Raw genomic sequence first — 12,223 nt, 5'->3', positions numbered from 1 at the left:
CCTTGTCTGAGAAAGAGAGTGTGTGTTGTGTGTGTGTGTTGTTGTGTGTGTGTGTGTGTGTTTGTGTGTTGTTGTGTGTGTGTTGTGTGTGTGTGTGTGTGTGTGTGTGGTGTGTTGTGTGTGTGTGTTGTGTGTGTGTTGTGTGTGTTGTGTGTGTTGTGGTCCAGACGGTGCGGTTAGCCTCTTTACATCAGAGGACTTGGTCATGACAGTGACCCTCGCTGACGAAACGTAAGCAACCAGGAGATTTCCCCGTTCTGTTTCTTCACGTTCTGCATCAGTCCGCTGGATCAGAGTCTGTATAAAGCAAGCCAGTCCAATGCCACAGCCTCGGTACAGCCACAGGGAAAAGCACGTCATCCACGCCACACACCGTCTCTCACATTCCCGGGATGCGTATCCTGCCAGCCTGCTATCATCGTGACACGAAACCAGAACCAGGGCATCCATTTTAGATGAATGGGGGTGGGGCTGGTTCCATCCTGATGGGTGACGTTCTAGTGTCTGTTTTATTTGTGACTGTTGGAAGGCCATGGTGTCGAGACTCAGAAGCATAGTACTTCATTCCCCAGTGCTTAGAGCCCAGGGAGGAAAGCCCCATCCCGCATGCAAGAAGATGCACCCTTGTCCTGTCTGCTTTGAAGTGATGGTTGGATTTGTTGTGAGGCAGGAACACAGTGCTCGGTTGTGAAAGGTTCTACTACCGTGGGGAAAAGGGCATCATTTTCAAAACCGGTAACAGACCGTTCGGCCATAGTATATGAGACCAGGTGTGTACAGGAACCCAGCCAAGAATCACACTCAACTTCCAATTCATCCGTGCTTGGGAGTCAAATTTCAGTTGAACGGGTTTTAATCTTTTCTTGGGGAAGGTGTGGTAACCCTTGCTCTCACATTAAACCCACAAGGGGAGCCATAATCAAAAGAACACCAGAGTTGGGTTTGATGGATATGGGTTTGGATGATTTGAATTCCGCTTTATAGAATCATGACGTTTTATTAATTCATCTGTGGGTTTAAATCGTGGAAACGTCTCGTTAGAACATGCCCAGCCATCATATAGCACTTGGCCAGGACTCAAAAAACTTGGAGATTTTTATCGTCTGTCTCCTAACCTGCCTGCGATGAACTTATTCTAATTGACTCTCTCAATGTCTCTCACATCAAAAACCGCCAGCAGCTCTTTAATCCACACTGGTAATTTAGCGTCTGCCTGACTTATATTGGTGGACTGAGAGACTAAAAACAACAAAACTGCTGCGGACAGACATCCGCGCTCTCTCTCTCTCTCTCTCTCTCTCCTCTCTCTCCTCTCTCTCTCCTCTTTTCTCTCTCTCTCTCTCTCTCTCTCTCTCGTCCTCTCTCTCTCTCTCTCTGCTATCTCTCCTCTACCACTCTTCTCTTCCTGCTCTTCATCTCTCTCTCCTGCATCTCTCTCTCTCTCTCTCTCTCTCTCTCTCTCTCTCTCTCTCTCTCTCTCTCTCTCTCTTTGTCTTCAGTTTATCATGCAACTTTGAAAAACTTGGATTACGTTTTATCTCAATCCTTTGCCCGGTTGACCCAATGAGGCGTTGTGCAGGCAGTGTGAAGAATGAAGAGGTACATGGTCTTAGATTGTCCTTTGAATTACCTGTTTCTGTGAATGTAAGATTGGGAAGGAGAAAGAGGCTAGCAGACTGGGGGGATTAGGAAGGGCTGATTCCCAGAGTAAAGGCTGTCAATTTGTTTACTGTGAGGAAATGTGATTGAGCATGTCTGCTGGCTACTTGGACCACAGCCCCGCGTCTCGCCAGTACAGGGATTGATTGAGTCGTACCTGCCTAGGGTTCCGTTGGCCCTGCGCCCGTCCACGGGCCACGTTCCCTCTCCCTGCCCAGTCTGTCAGCCCCTGAAGTTATGACATCATGAGCCCCCTCATAAGGTACCTCCATTGTTTTGAAATGAAGGGACATCAATTTCCCAGGCTCCACTGCCCAGCGGATGATTTGTGAGTGCTATTATCCTCAGAAATCATTCTGGAAAATGGCTGCGGAATGGAGAGAGTTTGGGAGGGGTGACTTGATGCATGGACATGGTGTCTAAGCCACCTGTTTTGGCCAGTTCCAATAGTGGTATTTCACACTTTTGGGGTCAAAACCCCACGTACACATAGATCTACTCAGATTACAGAGTTCATGATTATTAAGTGACTATTTTTGCCCTGAAAGTGGCATTCAGAGAAAAATATGACTTTGTAGATAGGACTGCCAGCTAAGAGAGTGAGAGATGGAAATAAATAGTGAGACAGAGGCAAAAAATGACCAATCACCGGGATGTCAATGGAGCATTTCCAGAACATTCTCTCTTGCCGTTTGCAAAAGCAGCAGACCTGAGTGCCATCCAGTTGACAGCCAAGGTTTTCATATCGAGGCTTGACTAATTCATTAGAAAGCCATCTGAGTCCCAGAACGTTCCATTGTTAGAACCTGAGTCTGAGAAATAAACTGCTGACTATTCGAAACACGCCTTCCAAACTTGATCACAATGGATAGGTAATGCATTATGCATTCCGATTTCATTATGAATAAAAAAAATTGTTCGGAAAGCGTGTGTGAAATTGTTTTTATTTCCTTGAAGAGTACCTAAACATGGCAACAAAATATGGAAATTTAAAGATAAAGTCTCATTCACATTTCAAGTCTGCCCTAATTCAATCTCATCTATTTCCTTTTCAAAACTTTTGTCCGCATTTCAACTCTAAACTTTAACGGAAGTAAGAGTCTGAATCTATTTAGCGTCCTTTCGGGAAGAAGCAACTTACAGTACTTTTTCTTTCAGGAGCCACTCGGCTCGACACAATACGTGGTCAAATGCAGAAAGTTATCAGTGAGGTGCAGGAACGTAAAGTCCTCTTCACCACTCACTGAAGAATTCAATTCTCCCGCATGGATATGACAGCAGAGGGCTATTCTGCACGGGCAAGATAAACATTACAGTGGAAAACAGTGAAATAATAAATGCTGAAGGAATATGTTGGGATATTTATCTGAAGGGCCTGAAGATAGGGCCGAGGTGGGGAGAGGACTGAGGACAAATTTGTTTTTGCCATTGACAGATTGTGACCAGACCTTCTGAATACAAAACATACTAGTTCCTTTTGTTTTCTGATAATCCATCCCCGTGCGTTGTTCACTGTAGATGACAACACAATGTCCTGGTCTTCGCCCTTGGGAGTGGCACTGATGTTGGAGATGGGATGTCCTGAGCTCATTAACAAGGGAAATTAATTTACTAGGTTCAGTAGTTATTCCCATATTTTCTCTCGTACACAACAGCGTTTGCGTTTACTATGGCCATTGTTAATGGCAGGAAATTAGAAAACAAAAAGTCAATTTTAAAATAAGTGTTTTATCCATTAAACACAAACCAATTCTCAATGGAAACGGAACCAAACAATGCAAAATAGCAATATCTAATAAGAGCCCATGAGATGCCATCGGTATTGCAGCAATTGCAACGTCAAACATACAAACTGTACACAGAGTTCAAATCGACAGCATAAACAATGCATTCATTCACACAAAAAAAGCTGTATATTCCTATATGTTCCTGCCAGGAGTTTACAGGAAAGCTATGAGAATTGCATCGTGTAAACTACAAAGGGAACAGAATAACCTAAATCTCTGTCACTGTGGTAACCTCTGACCTCAGATAGTATTACATCAGAGTTGAGAGAGAAGACGTCCTCTCCATCCTGTAACCTTTGTTTAACCCAGATATTCTCGCCTGCTTTTCCAGGAATATCCCCTGCTATTCCTCTTGCAGAGGGAAATGTAATTTTAGAAGGACTCCCCGCCGGAATTCTTTCTACTTGTGAATGTAATTATATTATCTCAGAGAAAACCCCTCCTCCGTTCTTTTCCCATTAGCTACTAAACCTTTGGGAGTGCCACCGTTGATTCACTCTACTGCCTGATGATGAGTTCATACAACTCTCCACACGCACCGTTCCTATTTCTCACAGCCTTCAGATGTTTAGGTCTGATTTACATAGATTTAATACTGGTAGGTTTGAAAGGAAAGTCCAGTATTGCCATCAAGATTAGCCTGATCAAAGAGGGGTCGTAATTCAATCAAACCTCACTGTGCTTAATGGTGAAAGACAGCAGTTGGCCATAATGTGTGAGCTAACCTTTATGACATGGATTGAATATTTATTCTTATAAGCCATCCTGTGGCTGGCTAACCCTCACACCATTCTCTCCCAGGCTCTCCCCTGAACTTTAGGCAGAAATCTTTTTATCCCAGTATAAAGTCGGAGCTCAGCAGAATAGACTGCTTTCCTCCAAAGGATGATGAACACTGTAAAAGCCCACTTTTCAATAGCAGGGSTTTCTAMGGGATGGGATGAGGTTGAATAAATATGCAGAGGCTGCATGGTRTTGTCCGAGAGCACAGAGTGAACAGACCTGCTTATCAGGTCCCCTGACCTCCGAATGTCATTATCAGGCCGGTTTACTAGCCTGTAGTATTCACTGCCTGCTTCCTTTAGCTATTAAAATGGGGGGTCCATTCTCCAACTGGCCGTTTCAGTAGTCAGACAGCGGGGCAAAATAATCTCTTTGATATTCATCTCGCATTGAGCTAATTGTGCAGTTGTTGGGCTGTTTACGCATAAATCTGAAATTGCCTCATAAACAGATTACATGGGAAACGTACAAGAGGGAAAGCGTTTGATTGAAAAGTTGCAATAGAAGACTGGTTGAGTGCAGGTTTTATGACTGTGAACAATTATATATGCTAGTTCCAGAGAAAGATTCAGTAAGCAATCACCCCTCTTGTCAATGTCTTCCACTATTAACATAAATGAATCCTTCAGTTCATTTAGCTAGTTTCTGTATGGATGTCATGCTTGATGATTGCCAGTCGTCTCCAGTGTTATGTACAGAGCCAAATTCTTTTGTATTCAGTTGATGAGAGAAGAGTCTCTAAATCAAATCAAGAATATTAGAAGTCCAAAATAGAACACAATGCATTTTCCAAACAGCACTACGCAAGATCAACAGCTGTTTCAACATAATCTTCCTCCCGCATGCTAAATTAATCACACACAAAAAAAGAGTTGATGTAGTCAGCCAGGAAAACATGGAATACCGTAATTCATGGTATCAGTGTATTGACTGCTCACTTGGCCAGCTTCATCTGAACCTGTATTAGTCATATGTATGACAACACTATGAGTGACAAGGTCAAGGACAACAAGTGCCAGCCAAGGTTTCTACCTGCGCCAGGGTCAARTACTAAGATGTTTGCATTGTCATTCTCTAAATCACCTCGCTGGCGTCGTGACGGGAAAGGCCTTCCGCCTCCTCGTTCTCCTTAATGAGCGCAGTTAACACAAAGCAGGAATATACTGGGACATACTGAGTGGGAGAGAAAAACAGAAAGCAATGCTAATAGCTAAGTAAACAAATAAATAACTGGAGCGCTCGGCCCTGGGGTTAAACAACAGACCCCTCTAATCACTCTCTTTGATTCAGTTGCATTGGTATTCATACAGGGAGCAGCCGAGAAGATGTTTTGTCTGAACACGGTCAACTCCAGCCCCCGGTGTCTGAGACTCATGCCCGTACGTCGGAATGAACAAGCTGCTGCAGACATATTCACCCATGGAGAAAAACACAAAAACACATGTGTACGGTATGTGCCTGTAAAATAGCACGCACCACTTTCTTAGACAACTGCAAGCAACTCATCTGTAACTGATGAAAGGTTGCTGAGAGCATTTGAGGTTGATCAATATCTAGGGAAGGCAGTCTGAGAATAACAATTCAAGTAAATACAAAGATATCCATCATTTTAACAAATATACAGAGATATGGAATAGAGAGCAGTCAGAGCTCTGCATTGCAGAGATGTAGCCTATCGTCACACACCAGCAGAGGCTGATTGACGAACAGCTTTTCCAAATGGTATAATCAAGACGTTATAGAAGGAAGCGAGCAGAGACAAGCACTACAGCTGGTAGGAAGGCACATAGTAGACAACAGGGAGAGCTGGTTAAGAACGTCAGCTAAGAGGTGATTCTCATTGACGAACATTTTAGAATAGACTCTAAGATCTATAACAGCCKCAGAACCCTGAGAGTCAAGCCTCGTCATACTGAACCGTGATAGAGCAGCAGCCCATTCTTGGAACAGGCCCTGGCAGTTGGCGCTGAGGGACACCGAATACTAGAACATTGCATTGTGGGTGCTCCCTCCCGAGTATTTCAAAATGGAAACACTGGCAGGTCTGTTTAATGGGTTATGCTTTCTATGAGGTATTTTCAAAGTACTTAACATAGTTCATAGCGGTGCAAGAATATTTTTCTGTAAAATGAGAATTATACTAGTCTCTAAGGGGTATCAAATGGAAATGCTAGAGTCTTTGGACATAAAACAGAAATTTCACCAGGGAGTGCGTGAGGGGAAATTGCAATGACTCTAAAAACATAATATAAATGGATTCAATCCCCCATTGTTCATGATGCAAACTATTCTACCCGGGGGGTGTCCAAGGCACCCCCTGGGTAGAATAGCGATGAAAACATTTGCATGGTTATACCAGAGACAATTTGAAGTATAACTTCATGTCTCCTATTTGCCGCATATAAACATCTCTCTTGAGTTTATCGTTCTCTGCACAATGTCATATCAAGCTGTTGTGCAACGTTAACTCACAGTAAGCCAGTGCATATGGAAACATCCTATTTAGACACCCATGGAGGTCTGCTATACTGTGTGAGCATGCTCCGTACCTATCTGCAGTCTGCACCCCTCTCTTCAGGGAGGGCTGAGCTGAGAGATTTCCCAGATAAATGGTTCTGTCACCCAGTCAGGACGCCGTAGAGGCATGTCAGAGAGACAGAGGGCCTCATTAAGACGTCTTACAGCCAGCGCAGCACCGCAGCTCCCCTGACCCTTCTGGAGCTGTACTGACCCAGGAGGGGTGATGATGGCAGGCATCCTCTCAGTACGGAGAGCCCTCTGGGCCTTCCTGCCTCACCACCTGTACTCTACCTACCGGCAGGGGAGAGAGAGGAGCAGCTGCCATATTTATAAGGGTGATTCTGAGAGAGTAAAGGGGTAGGGTGTAGTTTCTCCGTTAAATCTGCTTCTCCGTCATAAGCTGCTATCTGCAGCTTTTTTACAAGGTTGAATGGGGTAACTTAAACTAACAGATTAAATTGACACACTACATTTCAGGCATTGATGGTAGAGATAGCATATGCTTACTTTTACGTAATATCTTAATTCTGCCTAATCAGAAACAATTGAATTTACTGTTTACCTCGAAGGCTTCTGTTTACCACTGAAATCACAGGGGGGTAAAGTCTTGATTGTAATTAGTTTCAAATGTCCTGCAGCTAAACCCAAGTAGATTCAGTTCAATCTTGAGTTGCGTATTCTCAGCTACAAAGTGTAATAGAGTATGTACAAGTGATAGGCTACAATCTAAACCTTGCCTCAATCACCAGATGACCTCTAACCTACTACAGTAGTTCAGATCATTATGTTCAACACCCAACACAAGGACACCAGCTCTGACCTCACAAACKCACTCAGTCACATAATCGTACACACACTTTCATTTTTACACATGACCCTCCTGTACACACACACACACACAAAGGCACACACACACACAGCGATGCACCAGCCAGGCCCAGAGTAAATCAGCGATGACTGTCTGTTGGGACAGGCAGGCAGCTTTATTAAATCAAAGCCCCCTCCCCAGAGGGCAGGGTAATTTATGAGGGAAGATTAAGGTGATGGAGTACGGACAAAGACAGCAGCCACAGCCAGACAGGATCCAGGGAGAACCACAGAGCACACATTATAGTCCTGATGGTTATTCTCACTGACACACAGATAACTCTCCAAGCAGGACAGATGCAGCTTGCGCCACAGACAGAGAAGAAGAACTCAACTTTATTGGAACTCAGCAGAAGCTGCCTCCTTATGTCTTCCATCACCATATCGCTACTTTACAAGCTGCCTCACTTGTATGTTTAGTCAGCTAGCAATCTGCATCAGGAAGTAACCAGATGTTGAGAAATATAGCTTATGTTCAAAATAGKGAGGATGTGCAAAACACTAATGTAAGACCTTGAATGGTTTCTAATATTACCATCAGCAAAATGGGCGCCGGCAATGACATGTCATGTAATCTTTCTGAATTTCCAGTATCGTCATCATGTGACTGTCACTGTCAGGATGAGGTGTTCCCTGAAGAGCCAGAAATACCTTAAACAACGGAATAAGAACTTCTCACAGTGATGCAAAATCCTCCAACACGTTCCACGTGATCAGCTCCCACCAGAGTGTACTTTCCTTTATGTGTGTCTGATCAAACTAACGACTTCTCCTATTAGCCTAATGAAGGAATTATTGCCACAGAAACAAAGATCATTAAGCACAATTTCACCAGGGGACAAATCATTTGGACAATGTGACGTTGGACAATGTGAAGAGAAACGATCTGGTAGCCCACCATTATCTGCATTGAAGAGAAAATGACCTCTGTCACTCCTGTCACGCCTCAAGGGTGCCATTTCATCTCTGAGGGGCTCTGTGAGTTCTTCACTGCCTTCTTGTTTCAGTGTGATTACTCATAACAGGCAGAGTAGGGTATTGCCCGGCAGAATGCGTTGTAATGCACACACCCGCGTCTCATAAACAGAACACYATATCATATTTGAATCTGCTCTGGGATGACAGTGTACAAAACACAACCATAGCCACAGGGCTTATCTCTCATCTAATAACTGTTGTCTTTTTTATTCCTTATTTTAATACCTCGTGTTCTTTAGCAGCCTGCGGTTCGGTTCATAAGCAGGTGTTACATTCATTCTCCACTTAAGGTAGAGTTCCAGGAGTGTTTTTATGTAGTGGCCGGTAAAGCGTTTTCAAAACTCTGTGTTGTTGTTTTTGTCGCACTGCTTTGCTTTATCTTGGTCAGGTCGCAGTTGTAAATGAGAACTTGTTCTCAACTGGCCTACCTGGTTAAATAAAGGTGAAATACATTTCTTTAAGAWTWTRTTTTTTTTTTAAGTATTTTTATTTCTGCAAGGTGCTGTGACACAAAATTTGCATTTAAACATCAGGCTGCCTGTTAGCGCCACATAGGGAACTATGGGTAACTGAGTGCTCAGGGGAAATGTTCTCAAAGTGGCATGGGTTTTATAGATGTGGCATGTGAGGTTGAACTTAGACCATGCTCATTTACATGTGAGGCGGCCAAAGCCACTTTTGCGTATCATAATTAGCTTAGTCTAGTGGAGTGTATGTATTATGTAAATCGTGATTTACAGGTGCTTTAGGGTTGGAGAAGGAGATTCAAGCAGTAGGACTGAGAGAGAAAATCCCATGGCGGTTACATGTTCCACCCTTGCACCCTTGAACAAAGTCCCTGGCCTTCATACGCAACTGTAATTATCAGTACTACTCATGAAAGTATTCAAGCAACAAACACCTCCCTTTCACCACTCCTTCTCTCTTAAAATATCTTGAAACTCTTCACAACTAATGTTTGGTATGTGAAGGTGGCTCTACTGTTAGCATTGGCCCCTGCTCCATTCATCTCACTAGTGCTATATCTAACAAGGACACCCAGAATGTAACGACAAACTGAGTGCTGGATCATGACTGCACGCTAATGGCTCCTCACTCCAAATTGACTTTCACATCTGACCCAAGGAAACCTGTCCATGTTGTCTTCGAATGAGAAAGACGTTTGGTCAAATATATTGGAAATGGAGCTTCAAAAGTGTGCATGCTCGTATTTGAAGTTCTTTGTCAAGAAAAGTTACATATTGCCTATGATCCAGTTTTTATCCATGGCAAATAGAGAAGATTATCTGTTGGCCAAAGCTCACACCCTCAAGCTTGGGCCATTAACATCCGTCCTGTATCTGAGCTAAGCAGATATTTAATGCTTGAGCTCTGTGTATTTTCATGTGTGAAATTTCGCAGCCTTAGGTTGGCTTAAAAATGTGCACAGTCCACGGCCCGTGTTTAAATCTCAACCAATGAGTTACAGCAACATAAGGGAGACCCTAAATCCTAAATCCTTTATTTGGCTACACAGAACTAGTTAACTTCTAACTGACAGTGAAGCATACACCCTGCTGTGTCGTTATCGATTTAAAATGTACATACCTTGATGTTTATTTGAAAAGTCATATGTCTGACCTGGTATATTGCGTGTCGTTTGCTTAGATCGTCTTTATGAATTTTTATCGGAAATAYAATCTTATAGACTTCATGGTCGGTAGATCATTATCGTCCTCCTCAACAGGCTGGCAGGTTGTATTTCATTATCTGAAATATGTGTGTGATATATGGGAAATTATTAATTCACTCAACCTCCTCACTTCTACACATAACCTCCTGAGAACGTAAAAACAACTTGAGGGCAGCTAGAGGTTGATCCATTTATTTAGAGTACCGAGGTATAGGACTGTCTTATTTTTCTATATATTCTTGTAAAATAAATGGCTAATCTCAATGAGACTAACCTGGTAAAATAAAGGTAAAATAAGTAATTKTTCTGCCATTCCTCTGTATAATTTCTTGATGTTAATCTTCATAAGTGCCTGAGGAATGGGCTTGTCAGTCACTGCAGTATAGTTGTGAGGTGTTTTTTATTTAACTAGGCAAGTAAGTTAAGAAGAAATTCTTATTTTCAATGARGGCCTAGGAACAGTGGGTTAACTGCCTTGTTCAGGGGCAGAACGACAGATTTTTACCTTGTCAGCTCGGGGATTCAATCTTGCAACCTTCCGGTTACTAGTCCAACACTCTAACCACTAGGCTACCTGCCGCCCCGTGTGAGTGTGTGTGTGACATTCTGAAGGTTGATGTGGAGATTATCTCTGTTCATCTTGTCACTGCTCATTAGAGTGGTAATGTGGAATTTCAGAAGCTTGTTCAAGCTCTCAGGAGAAAGAAAAGCATCTCATATGGGGAGAAAACTGACTAGTCGCTGAACTGTATCAATGGCTGTCTAAATGAATTTGTCTAGCAAAGCGCAGTAAAAGTGTCTAACATTTAAACGGCTATTTCCCCAATTCCCACAACATTCATACACACTGATATCGCTGATATCACCTGGTGTGACTTACAGTTGAAGTCGGAAGTTTACATACACCTTAGCCAAATACATTTAAACTCAGTTTTTTACAATTCCTGACATTTAATGAGAGTAAAAATTCCCTGTCTTAGGTCAGTTAGAGTCACCACTTTATTTTAAGAATGTGAAATGTCAGAATAATAATAGAGAGAATGATTAATTTCAGCTTTCATTTCTTTCATCACATTCCCAGTGGGTCAGAAGTTTACATACACTCAATTAATATTTGGTAGCATTGCCTTTAAATTGGTTAACTTTGGTCAAACGTTTCGGGTAGCCTTCCACAAGCTTCCCACAATAAGTTGGGTGAATTTTGGCCCATTCCTCCTGACAGAGCTGGTGTAACTGAGACAGGTTTGTAGGCTTCCTTGCTCACACACGCTTTTTCAGTTCTGCCCACAGATGTTCTATATGATTGAGGTCAGGGCATTGTGATGGCCACTCCAATACCTTGACTTTGTTGTCCTTAAGCCATTTTACCACAACTTTGGAAGTATGTTTGGGGTCATAGTCCATTTGGAAGACCCATTTGCGACCAAGCTTTAACTTCCTAACTGATGTCTTGAGATGTTGCTTCAATATATCCACATAAATTCCTTCCACATGATGCCATCTATTTGTGAAGTGCACCAGTCCTCTGCAGCAAAGCACCCCACAATATGATGCTGCCACCCCCGGCTTCACGGTTGGGTGGTGTTCTTCGGCTTGCAAGCTTCCCCCTTTTTCCTCCAAACAAAACAATGATCATTATGGCCAAACAGTTCTATTTTTGTTTCATCAGGCCAAAGAACATTCTCCAAAAAGTACAATCTTTGACCCATGTGCAGTTCCAAACCGAGTGTGGCTTTTTTATGGCGGTTTTGGAGCAGTGGCTTCTTCCTGCTGAGCGACCTTTCAGGTTATGTCGATATAGGACTCGTTTTACAGTGATATAGATACTTTTGTACCTGTTTTCTCCAAGCATCTTCACAAGGACCTTTGCTGTTGTTCTGGGATTGCACTTTCGCACCAAAGTACATTCATCTCTAGGAGACAGAACGCGTCTCCTTCCTGACGTATGAAAGCTGCG

At 42.9% G+C, this 12,223-nt stretch overlaps 1 protein-coding gene across 3 annotated transcripts in view; it reads left to right on the top strand.

The window, feature by feature from the left end:
• LOC111982232 (muscarinic acetylcholine receptor M2-like) overlaps window positions 1-12,223 on the top strand; it is a 452,193-nt gene that overhangs the window by 12,451 nt on the left and 427,519 nt on the right. The window contains exon 1 of one of the 3 annotated variants that reach the window (XM_070433828.1): window positions 5,544-5,679. The exons of the other annotated variants lie outside the window; for them this stretch is intronic. Within the exon in view, the coding sequence (XP_070289929.1) occupies window positions 5,555-5,679 (125 nt within the window). The 5' untranslated portion in view covers window positions 5,544-5,554. Of the gene's footprint in view, window positions 1-5,543; window positions 5,680-12,223 lie in introns of those variants that run through there. 3 annotated transcript variants of the gene reach the window in all.

This window comes from Salvelinus sp. IW2-2015, linkage group LG3 (genome assembly GCF_002910315.2).
Source record: "Salvelinus sp. IW2-2015 linkage group LG3, ASM291031v2, whole genome shotgun sequence".
Classification (NCBI taxonomy): Eukaryota; Metazoa; Chordata; class Actinopteri; order Salmoniformes; family Salmonidae; genus Salvelinus; species Salvelinus sp. IW2-2015.
The sequence above is the reverse complement of the archived record's forward strand: the minus strand, read 5'-3'. Positions and strand labels throughout refer to the sequence as shown.